Source organism: Nerophis ophidion, linkage group LG19 (genome assembly GCF_033978795.1).
Source record: "Nerophis ophidion isolate RoL-2023_Sa linkage group LG19, RoL_Noph_v1.0, whole genome shotgun sequence".
NCBI classification, from domain to species: Eukaryota; Metazoa; Chordata; class Actinopteri; order Syngnathiformes; family Syngnathidae; genus Nerophis; species Nerophis ophidion.
The window spans coordinates 43,839,266-43,860,246 of NC_084629.1; the positions used below are offsets into that span (position 1 = coordinate 43,839,266).

The window sequence follows — 20,981 nt, forward strand, 5'->3', positions numbered from 1 at the left end:
TTCACAGATGAAGGACGAGAAGCCCGAAGAAAGTGGCGGAGACACTCTGGCGCCTGAGCCCTCGCCGCTAGCCCCGCCCACTAAACCTCCGAGGAGGGATCACCACCATCATCATCATCATCACACCAGCACCTTTTCCCCCACAGAGGACAGTTTCAAGGACACAGCCCACCTGGTCAAAGAGGACGCCGACGTATAACCCCGCCCACAATGGCCAGGACATCACGCTTTGCACACAATTTATTTTTTTATGCAGCCTGTGAGAGAAAGAAAAGGATGACATTTGAAGAAAAAAAAAGTATATGCCTTGTGACATTTCATATGCCAACTCTTTTTATCTTTTGCACTGATAAATATCTTGTATATTTGTAAATGTCCATATTATTGAGTAGTTCATGTTGCCATAAGAGAAAAAGGTGTCCAACATACAGATATATGTACATCTACATACCTGCACTTGAACCAATGTCATCCCTGACTTTGTGGCTTGATGGACGCCACACTTGACCACGGAAGAGAAGTCCTCTTCCCAATAAGTCTGTAGGCTTGAAGTGCTGGAATAAAAGTAGTACTTTGTGGCATCTAAGGTGCGTGTGCTGCAGGTGCAGGTAGGAGGAGGCGGAGCAGAGAGTCGGCCACAAAAGAAGGGCAGTAGGACAAAGGCAGCCAGAGCAGCGTGGCGTCCCAGCCTGCGGTGTAGCGTGTGCGGGGGAAACGTGCGCTCAGGGCCTTCTCCATGCACCTGGTTACCATGGCGATGCGAGGACTTGCCAACATGCGCATGGAAAAGTCCTGGCACTTCAGGTCTGAAAAGGCAAAAAGTTGTATTAGTACCATTATTTCATCCAATTATTCCAAAGAAATCCCGTGATGTACGATAGTTTGTCTCACTTCATACAAAACTTAGCAAACACAAACATGACACAGATGTTGCTTGCTGGGAAATGAATAATTATTGCATCAAAAGCAGTGAAGCTGACCAACATGCCGGATTTAAACAATTAAACAATTAAACAATGGATGTCCGCTAACTTTTTGCAACTCAACGCCAAAAAAACGGAAATGCTGATTATCGGTCCTGCTAGACACCGAACTCTATTTAATAATACAACTCTAACATTTGACAACCAAACAATTAAACAAGGCGACACGGTAAAGAATCTGGGTATTATCTTCCACCCAACTCTCTCCTTTGAGGCACACATTAAAAGCGTTACTAAAACGGCCTTCTTTCATCTCCGCAACATCGCTAAAATTCGCTCCATTCTGTCCACTAAAGACGCTGAGATCATTATCCATGCGTTTGTTACGTCTCGCCTCGATTACTGTAACGTATTATTTTCGGGTCTCCCCATGTCTAGCATTAAAAGATTACAGTTGGTACAAAATGCGGCTGCTAGACTTTTGACAAGAACAAGAAAGTTTGATCACATTACGCCTGTACTGTATATACCTTTATATACATATATACATACATATATACCTGTACTGTATATACCTTTATATACATATATACATACATATATACCTATACTGGCTCACCTGCACTGGCTTCCTGTGCACTTAAGATGTGACTTTAAGGTTTTACTACTTAAGTATAAAATACTACACGGTCTAGCTCCATCCTATCTTGCCGATTGTATTGTACCATATGTCCCGGCAAGAAATCTGCGTTCAAAGGACTCCGGCTTATTAGTGATCCCCAAAGCCCAAAAAAAGTCTGCGGGCTGTAGAGCTTTTTCATTTCGGGCTCCAGTACTCTGGAATGCCCTCCCGGTAACAGTTCGAGATGCCACCTCAGTAGAAGCATTTAAGTCTCACCTTAAAACTAATTTGTATACTCTGGCCTTTAAATAGACTCCCTTTTTAGACCAGTTGATCTGCCGTTTCTTTTCTTTTTCTTCTATGTCCCACTCTCCCTTGTGGAGGGGGTCCGGTCCGATCCCGTGGCCATGTACTGCTCGCCTGTGTATCGGCTGGGGACATCTCTGCGCTGCTGATCCGCCTCCGCTTGGGATGGTTTCCTGCTGGCTCCGCTGTGAACGGGACTCTCGCTGCTGTGTTGGATCCGCTTTGGACTGGACTCTCGCGACTGTGTTGGATCCATTATGGATTGATCTTTCACAGTATCATGTTCTCATAGTCATTATTGTCACCGATGTCCCCCTGGGTGTGAGTTTTCCTTGCCCGAGGATGTCGTAGTGGTTTGTGCAGCCCTTTGAGACACTAGTGATTTAGGGCTATATAAGTAAACATTGATTGATTGTTTGATTGATTGAAGTTGTCACTTTGAGTTAATGCTAAATAAAAAGAGAACACAACAAATCCTTTTCAACTTATATTCAATTGACTAGACTTCAAAGAGATGCACCTTGCTGCTTACCTGCAGTGATTTCTCCACATTCTCTCAACATTTTGATGATATTACGGAGCGTAGATGGTGACATCCCTGAATTCTTTGCAATAGCTGCTTGAGAAATGTTCTTAAAAAATTTGCTCAGGCATTTGTTGACAAAGTGGTGACCCTCGCCCCGTCCTTGTTTGTGAATGAGTGAGCATTTCATGGAAGCTGCTTTTATAGCCAATCATGGCACCCACCTGTTCCCAATTAGCCTGCTCACCTGTGGGATGTTCCACATAAGTCTTTGATGAGCTTTCCTCAACTTTATGCCACTTGTGCCAGCTTTTTTGAAACATGTTGCAGACATGAAAATCCAAATGAGCTAATATTTGCAACAAAAATAACAGTTTCCAGTGTGAAGATGAAATATCTTGTCTTTGCAATCTAGTCAATTGAATATAAGTTGAAAATGATTTGTTGTATTCTCTTTTTATTTAGCATTTACACAAGCTGACAACTTCACTGCTTTTGGGTTCTGTAGATGATTTGGAGAAGTATCGCACATTCAGTCTCCCCTCACCACATTGAAAATTATTTTGGGATATTTTGAAAGCATATTCTACAAATTATTTCTAAATAAGCATTTCTGTGCATATAAATGTTTCAATAAACTGAAAATATCTTTACTACAATAATATTGTTTACAAGAAGAGAGCAAACCAGTCAGAGTGGCTCAGACAGCCTGACTATATTAACACTATGTAGAGATCTTACTGGACTCTATTAACACTATGTAGAGATCTTACTGGACTATATTAACACTATGTAGAGATCTTACTGTACTATATTATTATATAGAGATCTTACTGGACTATATTAACACTATGTAGAGATCTTACTGGACTAGATTAACACTATGTAGAGATCTTACTGGACTATATTAACACTATGTAGAGATCTTACTGTACTATATTATTATATAGAGATCTTACTGGACTATATTAACACTATGTAGAGATTTACTGGACTATATTAACACTATGTAGAGATCTTACTGGACTAGATTAACACTATGTAGAGATCTTACTGGACTATATTAAGATTATATAGAGATCTTACTGGACTATATTAACACTATGTAGAGATCTTACTGGACTATATTAACACTATGTAGAGATCTTACTGTACTATATTATTATATAGAGATCTTACTGGACTATATTAACACTATGTAGAGATTTACTGGACTATATTAACACTATGTAGAGATCTTACTGGACTAGATTAACACTATGTAGAGATCTTACTGGACTATATTAACACTATGTAGAGATCTTACTGGACTATATTAAGATTATGTAGAGATCTTACTGTACTATATTAACACTATGTAGAGATATTACTGTACTAGATTAACACTATGTAGAGATCTTACTGGACTAGATTAACACTATGTAGAGATCTTACTGGACTATATTAACACTATGTAGAGATCTTACTGTACTATATTAACACTATGTAGAGATATTACTGTACTAGATTAACACTATGTAGAGATCTTACTGTACTATATTAAGATTATGTAGAGATCTTACTGTACTATATTAACACTATGTAGAGATATTACTGTACTAGATTAACACTATGTAGAGATCTTACTGGACTAGATTAACACTATGTAGAGATCTTACTGGACTATATTAACACTATGTAGAGATCTTACTGGACTATATTAAGATTATGTAGAGATCTTACTGGACTATATTAACACTATGTAGAGATCTTACTGGACTATATTAAGATTATATAGAGATCTTACTGGACTATATTAACACTATGTAGAGATCTTACTGGACTATAGTAACATTATGTAGAGATCTTACTGGACTATATTATTATATAGAGATCTTACTGTACTATATTAACACTATGTAGAGATCTTACTGGACTATATTATTATATAGAGATCTTCCTGGACTATATTAACACTATGTAGAGATCTTACTGGACTATATTATTATATAGAGATCTTACTGTACTATATTAACACTATGTAGAGATCTTACTGGACTAGATTATTATATAGAGATCTTACTGTACTATATTAACACTATGTAGAGATCTTACTGGACTATATTAACACTATGTAGAGATCTTACTGGACTATATTAAGATTATATAGAGATCTTACTGGACTATATTAACACTATGTAGAGATCTTACTGGACTATATTAAGATTATATAGAGATCTTACTGGACTATATTAACACTATGTAGAGATCTTACTGTACTATATTATTATATAGAGATCTTACTGTACTGTATTAAGAGTACAGAGATAAGTAAAGGCTGGCTTAAGTGTAGAGCAGGGATGTGACCCCATAAGAGTCTCAGTAGGGTGACTGGGTAACAGGACTGAGTACTCACACTGGGGCAGGTAGGTGACCCCATAGGAGTCTCAGTAGGGTGACAGGGTAACAGGACTGAGTACTCACACTGGGGCAGGTAGGTGAGCCCATAGGAGTCTTTGACTTCCTGAGGCAGGCGGGTCCAGAGCCTCCTGAGATGGGCCTCAATAGGAGCCAGCCTGGTCAAGTTAGTCCTGAAGAAACCAGGTTCAATGATGCTGACTTTGACCCCAAACTGCTGCATGTCCCTCCTGACAACACAACATGATTCATCATTGACATGCTGGATTTGAACCCACAACCACCTGGCTGCAAAGCAGACAGGCAAACCACATGACCACCATATTGTCTTCAATTATATAGAAAAATGACTCTATTGTTGTTGTTTTTTACATACAATCACTGATCAATTTAACTTAAAAACATGTTCTATACATTATTCAATTCCTCTCATACTAAAGTGCATTTAAGTAACTAAAGTTTACTTTGAACATTTCTATAGTTTCAATGTGACATATTGTACACATCTTCACTTTTTCTGTCTTGCAACAAACGTGGGAAAAGGAGTAGGAAGAAACAAAGCGTATTTAATCCTTCCTCCAGCAGTTACTAACAATGTGTTTACTTCCTGTTCTCAATTTGGAACAACTCACATCATTTCATTTCAAAGCCAACACTTCTCTTCAGTCATGATTCATTATTATCAACATTTTCTAAACATTTATTATAATTCTTCTTCTTTGTCAACACTTCCTTCAAGTGGATCATAGTTGAATTATTTGCTTAATCTATTCTATCATTTAATTCCACATACTGAAGGTCTTAATTCAGGAGTCGGGAACCTTTTTGGCTGAAAGAGCCATGAAAGCCAAATATTTCAAAATATATTTCCGTGAGAGCCATAAAATATTTTTTAGCACTGAATACAACTAAATGCATGCATTTTTAAGTAAGACTAATATTTTTAGAGTATAATAAGTGTCTAAAAATATTAGTCTTACTTAAAAATGCACGCATAACATTGTTATGTTAAAGTTAACCAATAATAAATATAATACTTCTTACCATTAATACATCTTGAACAGGTGCGGTAAAAAATGGATGGTTGGATTAAAATGCATGAGAATGTTTTATAATTTGAACATTATTTTTAACACTGATTACCAGCGGAATTATTCATTAATTATCGTGTTAAGCAATGTCAGCTAAGATTGATCTGAGAGCCAGAAGCAGTCATCAAAAGAGACACATCTTAGGTTCCCTACCCGTGTCTTAAGTGTTGTACGTGCATACAAATGTTTGAAATTACAATTCTCTCATAGGTTATAGTTTTCTTTTGTTGAGAAGAATAGTTGTACATTCTTGGCTAGCAGGTTATAGTTTGCTATGAGTATCATTTTAGATGTTTGCAAATGCACCAAGTTGTTAAATTTCAATATTTGATTCAATGAGTAAAGTGTTTATATGTTCTTCATGTACTACATGATGTATTATCCATTCCTAACTGAGCTTTTATTTAACTAGACTGACCATACGTCCTCTATTCCGCGGAGATGTCCTCTTTTGTGGGGCTGTCCGGGCGGGGTTTCTTAAACGCCTCAAATGTCCGGCGTTTTGAGTCAGGTTTGTATGTGTTTTTAATGTACGTCCAGGGATAAGAGGGATTTAAAACAAAAGAAATTGTGAAGGTGTGTGCATGCAGCAAGATCAATCAAGGCATACCTTTTTAATAGCCATACAGGTCACACTGAGGGTGGCCGTATAAACAACTTTAACACTGTTACAAATATGCCCCTCACTATGAAGCCACACCAAACAAGAATGACAAACACATTTCGGGAAAACACCCGCACCGTAACACAACATAAACACAACACAACAAATACCCAGAACTCCTTGCAACACTGACTCTTCCGGGATGCTACAATTAAACCTCCTCCACCCCGACCTAAACCCCGATTACGTCACATCAAATATTCCACTTTGAAAAATATTTTTGGTGGAAGATTTTGCATATTTTGTGTGTTTGCCATAAAAAAACAATAGTTTTGTTTGACAAAAAAGGGGGGGAAAACAAACAAAAAACAACATAAAAAAAACTAAAAGATTTTGAAATGAGGAATAGATGTGAAGTTGATGTGGACTCAAGAGATTTAAGTGTTAAATATAAAATGTATGTATGCCCTGGCACACCATTATCATCACTTCATGACCCAAGTAAAAGACTTTTGACACTTTTGTACTGAAATAAATACACCTACAACTTATCAAATAAAAACATATAAAAAACTAGCAGCAGCGGTCAAGTTTAGATCCATGAAGGAAAGAAGAAAGTGAATGAATGTTTATAAGTGAGTACATTTACATATGTCTACACAGTTTTAATGAATGAAATAACATTTTCCAAAAACACAATATATAATGTGAGATATAACAGGACAATGCATAAGTTTATCTTGTTTTCAAAACGCTAACATAAAAGTGGGACCCCTTTTTTATGACTTGTTGGGGTCCATGCGACCCCATTTTGAAAATGCCTAGCACCAACACTGCTGTCAACAGAGGAGAAAAATGCTTTATTTAAATAAATATATTATTTCTAAAGCAAGTTGAAGTATGATTGGCAAATGTTCTCCTTGGCACGCATTTGTGTGTCCTCTTTTTGACATTTCACAAGATGCTCAGCCTAATTTAAGACGAGAATTGAAGGAAGTGCACACAAGAAGTTGTTTGCACACAATAAATCAGAAATGTAACATTAGTGAGCAGTAGAACATATAAAGTGATGGTTGTTGTATCACAGCAGTAAGTAGTTGTGTGTGTTTGTACTGACCAGTAAGTAGTTGTGTGTGTTTGTACTGACCAGTAAGTAGTTGTGTGTGTTTGTACTGACCAGTAAGTAGTTGTGTGTGTGTTTGTACTGACCAGTAAGTAGTTGTGTGTGTTTGTACTGACCAGTAAGTAGTTGTGTGTGTTTGTACTGACCAGTAAGTAGTTGTGTGTGTTTGTACTGACCAGTAAGTAGTTGTGTGTGTGTTTGTACTGACCAGTAAGTAGTTGTGTGTGTGTTTGTACTGACCAGTAAGTAGTTGTGTGTGTTTGTACTGACCAGTAAGTAGTTGTGTGTGTTTGTACTGACCAGTAAGTAGTTGTGTGTGTTTGTACTGACCAGTAAGTAGTTGTGTGTGTTTGTACTGACCAGTAAGTGGTTGTGTGTGTTTGTACTGACCAGTAAGTGGTTGTGTGTGTTTGTACTGACCAGTAAGTGGTTGTGTGTGTTTGTACTGACCAGTAAGTAGTTGTGTGTGTTTGTACTGACCAGTAAGTAGTTGTGTGTGTTTGTACTGACCAGTAAGTAGTTGTGTGTGTTTGTACTGACCAGTAAGTAGTTGTGTGTGTTTGTACTGACCAGTAAGTAGTTGTGTGTGTTTGTACTGACCAGTAAGTAGTTGTGTGTGTTTGTACTGACCAGTAAGTGGTTGTGTGTGCGTGTACTGACCAGTAAGTGGTTGTGTGTGTTTGTACTGACCAGTAAGTGGTTGTGTGTGTTTGTACTGACCAGTAAGTAGTTGTGTGTGTTTGTACTGACCAGTAAGTGGTTGTGTGTGTTTGTACTGACCAGTAAGTGGTTGTGTGTGTTTGTACTGACCAGTAAGTGGTTGTGTGTGTTTGTACTGACCAGTAAGTGGTTGTGTGTGTTTGTACTGACCAGTAAGTGGTTGTGTGTGTTTGTACTGACCAGTAAGTAGTTGTGTGTGTTTGTACTGACCAGTAAGTGGTTGTGTGTGTTTGTACTGACCAGTAAGTGGTTGTGTGTGTTTGTACTGACCAGTAAGTGGTTGTGTGTGTTTGTACTGACCAGTAAGTGGTTGTGTGTGTTTGTACTGACCAGTAAGTGGTTGTGTGTGTTTGTACTGACCAGTAAGTGGTTGTGTGTGTTTGTACTGACCAGTAAGTGGTTGTGTGTGTTTGTACTGACCAGTAAGTGGTTGTGTGTGTTTGTACTGACCAGTAAGTGGTTGTGTGTGTTTGTACTGACCAGTAAGTGGTTGTGTGTGTTTGTACTGACCAGTAAGTGGTTGTGTGTGTTTGTACTGACCAGTAAGTGGTTGTGTGTGTTTGTACTGACCAGTAAGTGGTTGTGTGTGTTTGTACTGACCAGTAAGTAGTTGTGTGTGTTTGTACTGACCAGTAAGTAGTTGTGTGTGTTTGTACTGACCAGTAAGTGGTTGTGTGTGTTTGTACTGACCAGTAAGTGGTTGTGTGTGTTTGTACTGACCAGTAAGTGGTTGTGTGTGTTTGTACTGACCAGTAAGTGGTTGTGTGTGTGTTTGTACTGACCAGTAAGTAGTTGTGTGTGTGTTTGTACTGACCAGTAAGTAGTTGTGTGTGTTTGTACTGACCTGTAAGTAGTTGTGTGTGTTTGTACTGACCTGTAAGTAGTTGTGTGTGTTTGTACTGACCAGTAAGTAGTTGTGTGTGTTTGTACTGACCAGTAAGTAGTTGTGTGTGTTTGTACTGACCTGTAAGTAGTTGTGTGTGCGTGTACTGACCAGTAAGTAGTTGTGTGTTGCGTGTACTGACCAGTAAGTAGTTGTGTGTTGCGTGTACTGACCAGTAAGTAGTTGTGTGTGTTTGTACTGACCAGTAAGTAGTTGTGTGTGTGTGTTTGTACTGACCAGTAAGTAGTTGTGTGTGTTTATACTGACCAGTAAGTGGTTGTGTGTGTTTGTACTGACCAGTAAGTGGTTGTGTGTGTTTGTACTGACCAGTAAGTGGTTGTGTGTGTTTGTACTGACCAGTAAGTGGTTGTGTGTGTTTGTACTGACCAGTAAGTAGTTGTGTGTGTTTGTACTGACCAGTAAGTAGTTGTGTGTGTTTGTACTGACCAGTAAGTAGTTGTGTGTGTGTGTACTGACCAGTAAGTAGTTGTGTGTGTGTGTACTGACCAGTAAGTGGTTGTGTGTGTGTGTACTGACCAGTAAGTGGTTGTGTGTGTGTGTACTGACCAGTAAGTGGTTGTGTGTGTTTGTACTGACCAGTAAGTGGTTGTGTGTGTTTGTACTGACCAGTAAGTGGTTGTGTGTGTTTGTACTGACCAGTAAGTAGTTGTGTGTGCGTGTACTGACCAGTAAGTAGTTGTGTGTGTTTGTACTGACCAGTAAGTAGTTGTGTGTGTTTGTACTGACCAGTAAGTAGTTGTGCGTGTGTTTGTACTGACCAGTAAGTGGTTGTGTGTGTTTGTACTGACCAGTAAGTAGTTGTGTGTGTTTGTACTGACCAGTAAGTAGTTGTGTGTGTTTGTACTGACCAGTAAGTGGTTGTGTGTGTTTGTACTGACCAGTAAGTAGTTGTGTGTGTTTGTACTGACCAGTAAGTAGTTGTGTGTGTTTGTACTGACCAGTAAGTAGTTGTGTGTGCGTGTACTGACCAGTAAGTAGTTGTGTGTGCGTGTACTGACCAGTAAGTAGTTGTGTGTGTTTGTACTGACCAGTAAGTAGTTGTGTGTGTTTGTACTGACCAGTAAGTGGTTGTGTGTGTTTGTACTGACCAGTAAGTAGTTGTGTGTGTTTGTACTGACCAGTAAGTAGTTGTGTGTGTTTGTACTGACCAGTAAGTAGTTGTGTGTGCGTGTACTGACCAGTAAGTAGTTGTGTGTGTTTGTACTGACCAGTAAGTAGTTGTGTGTGTTTGTACTGACCAGTAAGTAGTTGTGTGTGTTTGTACTGACCAGTAAGTGGTTGTGTGTGTTTGTACTGACCAGTAAGTAGTTGTGTGTGCGTGTACTGACCAGTAAGTAGTTGTGTGTGCGTGTACTGACCAGTAAGTAGTTGTGTGTGTTTGTACTGACCAGTAAGTAGTTGTGTGTGTTTGTACTGACCAGTAAGTAGTTGTGTGTGTTTGTACTGACCAGTAAGTAGTTGTGTGTGTTTGTACTGACCAGTAAGTGGTTGTGTGTGTTTGTACTGACCAGTAAGTAGTTGTGTGTGTTTGTACTGACCAGTAAGTAGTTGTGTGTGCGTGTACTGACCAGTAAGTGGTTGTGTGTGTTTGTACTGACCAGTAAGTAGTTGTGTGTGTTTGTACTGACCAGTAAGTAGTTGTGTGTGTTTGTACTGACCAGTAAGTAGTTGTGTGTGTTTGTACTGACCAGTAAGTAGTTGTGTGTGTTTGTACTGACCAGTAAGTGGTTGTGTGTGTTTGTACTGACCAGTAAGTGGTTGTGTGTGTTTGTACTGACCTGTAAGTAGTTGTGTGTGCGTGTACTGACCAGTAAGTGGTTGTGTGTGTTTGTACTGACCAGTAAGTGGTTGTGTGTGTTTGTACTGACCAGTAAGTAGTTGTGTGTGTTTGTACTGACCTGAGGCCGTCAGAGAAGGCCTCCACTCCCCACTTGGAAGGACAGTAGCCTCCTCCGATGATGGCCAGCCGGCCGAGAACACTGGACACGTTGACCAGCCGCCCGCCGCCTTTTTTCAGGAGCGGCAGGAAGTGCAGCGTGACCTGGATGAGGCCCAGCAGGTTGACCTCCAACACCTGGCTGAAGTCCTCCAGGTGCATCCATTCCAGCGGGCCCATGGGCGCACATGTGCCGGCGTTGTTGACCAACCCCCACAAGCCTGCAGGAGGAAGTCATCACAACATTTAGAATAATACTTCATCAAACAGCAGCAAATTATCAATCAATCAATCAATGTTTACTTATATAGCCCTAAATCACTAGTGTCTCAAAGGGCTGCACAAACCACTACCACATCCTCGGTAGGCCCACATGAGGGCAAGGAAAAACTCACACCCAGTGGGACGTCGGTGACAATGCTGACTATGAGAACCTTGGAGAGGACCAAAGCAATGGATGTGGAGCGGTACAAGGTGACAACTTCACTGCTTTGCAGTTTGTTCTTTCAAATAAACATTAGGAGTTGGAATCCATTCAGAGGAGAAGTTATGCTTAGCTGACAATATGGCGACTTGTCCAGGGTGTAGGCAGCCTTCCGCCCGAGGGCAGCTGGGATGGGCTCCAGCACCCCCCGCTACCCCGAGATGGACAAGCGGTAGAAAATGGATGGATGGATGTTGTGCATATTTAGCATTATACTCAGTGTGGGCTATTATTATGTAGTTTTGTAATAGTTATTATGTAGTTTTGTAATAGTTATTATGTAGTTTTGTAATAGTTATTATGTAGTTTTGTTATAGTTAGTCTGTAGTTTCTCTACATGTCCTGCTTAGTGGAGCTGGAGTGCACTGACAAACTGATATAAGGTCAGAACTCTTAGTTTTTATAATATTTAGTTTTTTGTCTATATAGTAGCAATGATTGTCACACACACACACACACACACACACACACACACACACACACTAGGTGTGGTGAAATGTGTCCTCTGCATCTGAGCCATCACCCTTGTTCCACCCCCTGGGAGGTGAGGGGAGCAGTGAGCAGCAGCAGTGCCACGCCCGGGAATCATTTTTGGTGATTTAACCCCCAATTCCAAGCCTTGATGCTGAGTACCAAGCAGGGAGGTAATGGCTCTCATTTTTATAGTCTTTCAATCAATCAATCAATGTTTATTCATATAGCCCCAAATCACAAATGTCTCAAAGGACTGCACAAATCATTACGACTACAACATCCTCGGAAGAACCCACTGCCGGGGTTTGAACTCACAACCTACCCATCTTAACAGCTTTTTATTTTTGAATAGTTTGTGTATAAATGGTAGTGTTTTTGTAGAATAAAATTACAGCTTTAAAATACATGTTCCCAGTTTTGTGTTCATTTTAGAATTGGCAGGTTCAAAAATGAGGACTGCAAACATGAGCTGGGTGTTATTTCCTGGCAAAAAGACCACATGACAGTGGGAGGATGAGGAGGAGATGACGAGGAGGATGGAGATCCAGCTGATCTCCTGTCAGCCTGCACACTACAGAAAGTCAGTGTTCAAAAACAAGGAAAAAAATACAAAAATGAGGCGTATTTTACTTGAAGTAAGCAAAATTATCTGCCAATAGAACAAGAAATGTGGCTTGTCAAGACTTTCCAAAACAAGTCAAATGAGCTAACCTCAATGAACCCGAAATACCTTAAAATAAGTATATACTCACTAATAACAAGTGCACTTTTTTTTGCTACAAAAAAAATCAGACTTTTTTGCTCAATATGTTGAAAATATTCTTAAATTAAGCTCCTGTAGAACTTTGTAGTGTCTGGCCTGGTTTTTGTAGGCTCTCAGTACTTTCAGACCCCACACTGCATGAAGTCAGTGTTCAAAAATGGCAACAAAATACAAAATTGAGGCGTATTTTACTTGAAGTAAGCAAAATTATCTGCCAATAGAACAAGAAAATGTGGCTCGTCAAGACTTTCCAAAACAAACCAAATGAGCTAACCTCAAAGAACCCGAAAATACCTTAAAATAAGTATATACTCACTAATAACAAGTGCACTTTTTGGGTACAAAAAAAATTTGGACATTTTTGCTCAATATGTTGAAAAATATTCTTAAATAAGTAAATGCTGGAGCAGGGGTCGGGAACCGTTTTGGCTAAGACAACCATACAAGCCAAATATTTGAAAAGGTATTTCCGTGAGAGCCATATAATATTTTTTTTAAGACTGAATACAACTAAATGCATGCATTTTTAAGTAAGACCAACATTTCTAGAGTATAATAAGTCTGTTATTCTTTTTAATAACATTGTTATTCTGAGGCTAACCTAAAATAAATAAAATACTTCTTACCATTAATGTGACTTCTTGAACAGGTGCTGTAGAAACCGGATGGAAGCATTTAAGTCTCATCTTAAAACTCATCTGTATACTCTAGCCTTTAAATAGACCTCCTTTTTAGACCAGTTGATCTGCCGCTTCTTTTCTTTCTCCTATGTCCCCCCCTCCCTTGTGGAGGGGGTCCGGTCCGATGACCATGGATGAAGTACTGACTGTCCAGAGTCGAGACCCAGGATGGACCGCTCGTCGGGACCCAGGATGGACCGCTCGCCTGTATCGGTTGGGGACATCTCTACGCTGCTGATCCGCTTGAGATGGTTTCCTGTGGACGGGACTCTCGCTGCTGTCTTGGAGCCACTATGGATTGAACTTTCACAGTATCATGTTAGACCCGCTCGACATCCATTGCTTTCGGTCCCCTAGAGGGGCGGGGTTGCCCACATCTGAGGTCCTCTCCAAGGTTTCTCATAGTCAGCATTGTCACTGGCGTCCCACTGGATGTGAATTCTCCCTGCCCACTGGGTGTGAGTTTTCCTTGCCCTTTTGTGGGTTCTTCCGAGGATGTTGTAGTCGTAATGATTTGTGCAGTCCTTTGAGACATTTGTGATTTGGGGCTATATAAATAAACATTGATTGATTGATTGATTAAAATGCATGAGAATGTTTGATATTTTGAACGTTATTTTTAACACTGTGATTACAGGTGGAATTATTCATTACTTATCGTGTTAAGCAATGTCAGCTAAGACTTATCTGAGAGCCAGATGCAGTCATCAAAAGAGCCACATCTGGCTCTAGAGCCCTAGGTTCCCTACCCCTGTGCTAGAGCTATTATCTTGACATAAGGATATGCGCTCGGAATCATGCTTTTTTTTTCATGCTTGAAATAAGAAATGATGACTTTAAAAAGTAGTTTTCTACTTGAGTGTTGATGCCCCAGCTTTGCAACACTTGATATTCTACTTTCAAGCATGTTTGACTCAACATAGGTCGTCACATCTCAGCAACAAGCTGTAATATCTTACTGACATCATTTAGGAGCAAAACACGTAAAACAAGTAAAACACTAACATAAAATCTGCTTAGTGAGAAGAATGATCTTATCAGACAGAAAATATCAATCAATCAATCAATGTTTACTTATATAGCCCTAAATCACTACTGTCTCAAAGGGCTGCACAAACCACCACGACATCCTCGGTAGGCCCACATAAGGGCAAGGAAAACTCACACCCAGTGGGACGTCGGTGACAATGATGACTATGAGAACCTTGGAGAGGAGGAAAGCAATGGATGTCGAGCGGGTCTAACATGATACTGTGAAAGTTCAATCCACAATGGATCCAACACAGTCGCGAGATTCCAGTCCAAAGCGGATCCAACACAGCAGCGAGAGTCCCGTTCACAGCGGAGCCAGCAGGAAACCATCCCAAGCGGAGGCGGATCAGCATCGCAGAGATGTCCCCAGCCGATACACAGGCAAGCAGTACATGGCCACCGGATCGGACCGGACCCCCTCCACAAGGGAGAGTGGGACATAGAAGAAAAAGGAAAGAAACGGCAGATCAACTGGTCTAAAAAGGGATTCTATTTAAAGGCTAGAGTATACAAATGAGTTTTAAGGTGAGACTTAAATGCTTCTACTGAGGTAGCATCTCGAACTGTTACCGGGAGGGCATTCCAGAGTACTGGAGCCCGAACGGGAAACGCTCTATAGCCCGCAGACTTTTTTTGGGCTTTGGGAATCACTAACAAGCCGGAGTCCTTTGAACGCAGATTTCTTGCCGGGACATATGGTACAATACAATCGGCAAGATAGGATGGAGCTAGACCGTGTAGTATTTTATACGTAAGTAGTAAAACCTTAAAGTCACATCTTAAGTGCACAGGAAGCCAGTGCAGGTGAGCCAGTACAGGTATATATGTATGTATACATGTATATAAAGGTATATACAGTACAGGTATATATGTATGTATATATGTATATAAAGGTATATACAGTACAGGTATATATGTATGTATATATGTATATAAAGGTATATACAGTACAGGCGTAATGTGATCAAACTTTCTTGTTCTTGTCAAAAGTCTAGCAGCCGCATTTTGTACCAACTGTAATCTTTTAATGCTAGACATGTCTTATTTGAGATGTTTGATATTATTTAGATTTCAGTTTTTGCATGCAGCTCACCTCGCTCTCCCACCTCCTCGCTTACGAAGCGCCGCGCTCTCCTGATGCTCTCGCTGTCCGTCACGTCCAAGATGAGGGTCTTCAGCCTGGGGGAGGCCGAGCTGGCCAAGTCTGCCGCTCCTCCCTGGGTGAGACAGGCCGCTATGACGCAGAAGCCTTTGCGGTCCAGCTGCCTGGCCAGCAGATTGCCGAAGCCGCTGTCGCAGCCTGTGATCAACACCTGCTTGAGGCTGAATGTGTCCACCTGGCAGGAGTCTCTGATGTACCACCAGGTGGACCACGCGGCGGCCAAAAGGAGGGCCAAGGTCCAAAGTGGATGTGACACCAGGGCCTGAAACAAATAACAGACACCAAATATACAAGATATTTCATGTTGATGTGGACAGAAAAGGCTCCATACCTCCAGCAGATGTGATGTCAGTCCTTCAGTCCCCTGAGGAGACAAATGACATCATGTTTCTCTTGCAATGTTTCCAATAATTATTCTAAAAAGACAAATAAATACAGCATTAATAATCTTCTAAAACAGTGATTCTCAAACTGTGCTACATGTACCACTCGCACTCGAGTAAAGTACAGTGTTTTACTTTCACTTATTTCAACTGTCTAATGTTTCAGTGGCCAAAAATATTCAATATTTTGTTAAATAAATCCTCTGCTTTCTTTTTAATACAAAGCCCAAAAGCAGTGAAGTTGTCACCTCGTGTAAATAAAAACACATCATTTTCAACTTATATTCAATTGAATAGACTGCAAAGAATATTTAACGTTCCAACTGGTAAACTTTGTTATTTTTTGCAAATATTAGCTCATTTGGGATTTGATGCCTGCAACATGTTTCTAAAAAGCTGGCACAAGTGGCAAAAAAGAGTGGGAAAGTTGAGGAATGCTCATCAAAGACTTACTTGGAACATGCCACAGGTGAACAGGCTAATTGGGAACAGGTGGGTGCCATGATTGGCTATAAAAGCAGCTTCTATGAAATGCTCACTCATTCACAAACCAGGACGGGGCGAGGGTCACCACTTTGTCAACAAATGCCTGAGCAAATTGTTTAAGAACAACATTTCTCAAGCAGCTATTGCAAGAAATTTAGGGATTTCACCATCTACGCTCTGTAATATCATCAAAAGGTTCAGAGAATCTGGAGAAATCACTGCACGTAAGCCATGATATTACACACCTTGGATCCCTCAGGCGGTACTGCGTCAAAAAGCCACATCAGTGTGTAAAGGATATCACCACATGGAACACTTCAGAAAACCACTGTCAGTAACTACTGTTGGTCGTTACATCTGTAAGTGCAAGTTAAAACTCTACTATGCAAAGCCAAAGTCATTTATCAACAACACCCAGAAACGCCACCGGCTTCGCTCATCTAAGATGAACTGATGCAAAGTAAAAAAGTGTTCTGTGGTCTGACGAGTCCACATTTCAAATTGTTTTGGGAAACTGTGAACCAAAGAGAAAAAGAACCATCTGGACTGTTGTAGGGTGAAAGTGTTGTAGGCAGCATGTGTGATGGTATGGGGGTGTATTAGTGATTGTTGTAGGGTGAAAGTGTTGTAGTCAGCATGTGTGATGGTATGGGGGTGTATTAGTGATTGTTGTAGGGTGAAAGTGTGGTAGTCAGCATGTGTGATGGTATGGGGGTGTATTAGTGATTGTTGTAGGGTGAAAGTGTTGTAGTCAGCATGTGTGATGGTATGGGGGTGTATTAGTGATTGTTGTAGGGTGAAAGTGTGGTAGTCAGCATGTGTGATGGTATGGGGGTGTATTAGTGATTGTTGTAGGGTGAAAGTGTTGTAGTCAGCATGTGTGATGGTATGGGGGTGTATTAGTGATTGTTGTAGGGTGAAAGTGATGTAGTCAGCATGTGTGATGGTATGGGGGTGTATTAGTGATTGTTGTAGGGTGAAAGTGTGGTAGTCAGCATGTGTGATGGTATGGGGGTGTATTAGTGATTGTTGTAGGGTGAAAGTGTTGTAGTCAGCATGTGTGATGGTATGGGGGTGTATTAGTGATTGTTGTAGGGTGAAAGTGTGGTAGTCAGCATGTGTGATGGTATGGGGGTGTATTAGTGATTGTTGTAGGGTGAAAGTGTTGTAGTCAGCATGTGTGATGGTATGGGGGTGTATTAGTGATTGTTGTAGGGTGAAAGTGTGGTAGTCAGCATGTGTGATGGTATGGGGGTGTATTAGTGATTGTTGTAGGGTGAAAGTGTGGTAGTCAGCATGTGTGATGGTATGGGGGTGTATTAGTGATTGTTGTAGGGTGAAAGTGTGGTAGTCAGCATGTGTGATGTTATGGGGGTGTATTAGTGATTGTTGTAGGGTGAAAGTGTTGTAGGCAGCATGTGTGATGGTATGGGGGTGTATTAGTGATTGTTGTAGGGTGAAAGTGTGGTAGTCAGCATGTGTGATGGTATGGGGGTGTATTAGTGATTGTTGTAGGGTGAAAGTGTGGTAGTCAGCATGTGTGATGGTATGGGGGTGTATTAATGATTGTTGTAGGGTGAAAGTGTTGTAGGCAGCATGTGTGATGGTATGGGGGTGTATTAGTGATTGTTGTAGGGTGAAAGTGTGGTAGTCAGCATGTGTGATGGTATGGGGGTGTATTAGTGATTGTTGTAGGGTGAAAGTGTGGTAGTCAGCATGTGTGATGGTATGGGGGTGTATTAATGATTGTTGTAGGGTGAAAGTGTTGTAGGCAGCATGTGTGATGGTATGGGGGTGTATTAGTGCCCAAGGCAAGGCTAACTTACACATCTGTGAAGGCAAAATTCATGCTGAAAGGTACGTACAGATTTGGAGCAACATATATTGTTATTACGGACGCCCCTGCTTATTTCAGCAAGACAATGCCAAGCCAGGTGTTACAACAGCGTGGCTTCATAGTAAAAGAGTGCAGGTACTAGACTGGCCTGCCTGTAGTCCAGACATTGAAAATGTGTGAAGGCTAAAATATGAGTCAGGAGACTGTTGAACAACTTAAGCTGTACATCAAGCAAGAATGGGAAAGAATTCCACTTCAAAAATGTGTCTCCTCAGTTCCCAAACCTTTACTGAGTGTTGTTCAAAGGAAAGGCCATGTAACACACTGGTAAAAATGCCTTTTTTACAATGTGTTGCTGCCATTACATTCTAACTTCATTGTTATTTGCAAAAAAAAAAGATTCTCAGTGTGAAGATGAAATATCTTGTCCTTGCAGTCTATTGTAAATAGTTAGGTCTATTATGCTACTGTATTTTAATGTGGGTCGTTACGATGGAAGTCGGAGAGCCAAGTTTTTTCTGAGGTGGTATTTCATCAAACAAACACTTATTTGGAACATCCCACAGGTGTGCAGGCTAATTGGGAACAGGTGGGTGCCATGATTGGCTCTAAAAACAGCTTCCCAAAAAATGCTCAGTCTTTCACAAGAAAGGATGGGGCGAGGTACACCCCTTTGTCCACAAGTGCGTGAGCAAATAGTCAAACAGTTTGAGAACAACGTTTCTCAAAGTGCAATTGCAAGACATTTAGGGATTTCAACATCTACGCTCCATAATATCATCAAAAGTTTCAGAGAATCTGGAGAAATCACTCCACATACGCGGCATGGCCGGAAACCAACATTGAATGACCGTGACCTTCCATCCCTCAGACGGCACTGTATCTAAAACTGACATCAATCTCTAAAGGATATCACCACATGGGCTCAGGAACACTTCAGAAAACCACTGTCACTAAATACAGTTTGTCGCTACATCTGTAACTGCAAGTTAAAGCTCTACTGTAGAAAGCGAAAGCCATTTATCAACAACATCCAAAAACGCTGCCAGCTTCTCTGGGCCCGAGATCATCTAAGATGGACTGATGCAAAGAGGAAAAGAGTTCTGTGCTCTGACGAGTCCACATTTCAAATTGTTTTTGGAAATATTCGCCATCGTGTCATCCAGACCAAAGGGGAAGCGAACCATCCAGACTGTTATCGACACAAAGTTGAAAAGCCAGCATGTGTGATGGTATGGGGGTGCATTAGTGCCCAAGGCATGGGTAACTTACACATCTGTGAAGGCACCATTAATGCTGAAAGGTACATACAGCTTTTGGAACAACATATGCTACCATCTAAGCACCGTTTTTTTCATGGACGCCCCCGCTTATTTCAGCAAGACAATGCCAAGCCACATTCAGCACGTTACAACAGTGTGGCTTCGTAAAAAAAAAACAAGAGTGCGGGTACTTTCCTGGCCCGCCTGCAGTCCAGACCTGTCTCCCATGGAAAATGTGTGGCGCATTATGAAGCGTAAAATAGGACAGCGGAGACCCCGGACTGTTGAAGGACTGAAGCTCTACATAAAACAAGAATGGGAAAGAATTCCACTTTCAAAGCTTCAACAATTAGTTTCCTCAGTTCCCAAATGTTTATTGAGTGTTGTTAAAAGAAAAGGTGATGTAACACAGTGGTGAACATGCCCTTTCCCAACTACTTTGGCACGTGTTGCAGCCATGAAATTCTAAGTTAATTATTACTTGCAAAAAAAAAACAAAGTTTATGAGTTTAAACATCAAATATGTTGTCTTTGTAGCATATTCAACTGAATATGGCTTGAAAAGGATTTGCAAATCATTGTATTCTGTTTATATTTACATCTAACACAATTTCCCAACTCATATGGAACGGGGTTTGTAAATATGTGTTATGATTGACATAATCCACTGATGATAGTAGATTATCTCCTTTTTACTCTCTGAAGAACACTTGACAATATTATAGTCCTATTTAAGTCAATAATAATAGGTTATAAGATTATTTTAAATCATATTCTGGCCAATTTATATTGATGTTTTTTTTCTTTTTAGCATCTATTTAGGGGCTTATCTCTGTATGTTAGTCCCATCTATTAGGAGTCAAACACCAAATGAAGCCTTTTACCTGCATTTAAAAGAGTTGCTTTCAACCAAATCAATTGAATGTAAGTAAACATCAAGTGTGGGGAAGGAGTTGTGTGTATGGCGGCCCAGAATGTGCTGCTAAGCCCCCATCAAGTACACGCAGCTAAACAAAGTCACTTTACTGCATATTTATAAAACCTGCCTGTCACTCGTTCAGTGTGGCAACCCGATCTTATGCTGACAAGTCTTATCCAGCGATCATCAGACAAAGAAAAGCACCTACCATGTTTACAGAAGCTGCAGCGTGGACGTGGTCTTCATCAGGAACACGGAGCCAATGCACATTAGATGCCTTCAGTTTGACAAACATGGGGTTACGTAAGACATTATATTGCACATGCATGCAGATAACCAACACACAAACA

At 40.5% G+C, this 20,981-nt stretch overlaps 2 protein-coding genes across 4 annotated transcripts in view; one reads left to right on the plus strand and one right to left on the minus strand.

Moving 5' to 3' along the window:
• The window catches only part of lrp2a (low density lipoprotein receptor-related protein 2a), a 175,081-nt gene extending 174,500 nt beyond the window's left edge, over positions 1–581 (plus strand). The window contains exon 78 of the mRNA XM_061880085.1: positions 8–581. Within this exon, the coding sequence (XP_061736069.1) occupies positions 8–199 (192 nt within the window). The 3' untranslated portion in view covers positions 200–581. The remainder of the gene's footprint in view (positions 1–7) is intronic.
• On the minus strand, positions 228–20,966 carry LOC133538447 (retinol dehydrogenase 7-like). 3 transcript variants are annotated; one of them, XM_061880082.1, is made up of 6 exons: positions 20,840–20,966; positions 16,076–16,108; positions 15,676–16,006; positions 11,112–11,370; positions 4,838–5,001; positions 435–806 (listed from the first exon to the last, which is right to left on the minus strand). In XM_061880082.1, the coding sequence occupies exons 1-6, from the start codon at positions 20,957–20,959 to the stop codon at positions 583–585; spliced, it is 1,131 nt and encodes a 376-aa protein (XP_061736066.1). In that variant the 5' UTR covers positions 20,960–20,966; the 3' UTR covers positions 435–582. The 3 variants fall into 3 exon arrangements, 2 of the variants coding, with proteins under 2 accessions (XP_061736065.1, XP_061736066.1); XM_061880081.1 differs by lacking the exon at positions 4,838–5,001 and having other exon boundaries at positions 228–806; XR_009802999.1 differs by lacking the exons at positions 435–806; positions 4,838–5,001; positions 11,112–11,370; positions 20,840–20,966 and having other exon boundaries at positions 15,898–16,006; positions 16,076–19,894.
• Between the last annotated feature and the right edge of the window lie 15 nt (positions 20,967–20,981).

Excerpts from the sequence above, each read along its gene's own strand:
- LOC133538447 (XM_061880081.1), bottom strand. The coding sequence starts at position 20,959 with ATGCATGTGCAATATAATGTCTTACGTAACCCCATGTTTGTCAAACTG. Across the intron at positions 16,007-16,075 it reads TGACATCACATCTGCTGGAG|GCCCTGGTGTCACATCCACT; the intron begins GTATGGAGCCTT and ends TATTTGTTTCAG. Across the intron at positions 11,371-15,675 it reads CGAGGAGGTGGGAGAGCGAG|GCTTGTGGGGGTTGGTCAAC; the intron begins GTGAGCTGCATG and ends TTCCTCCTGCAG.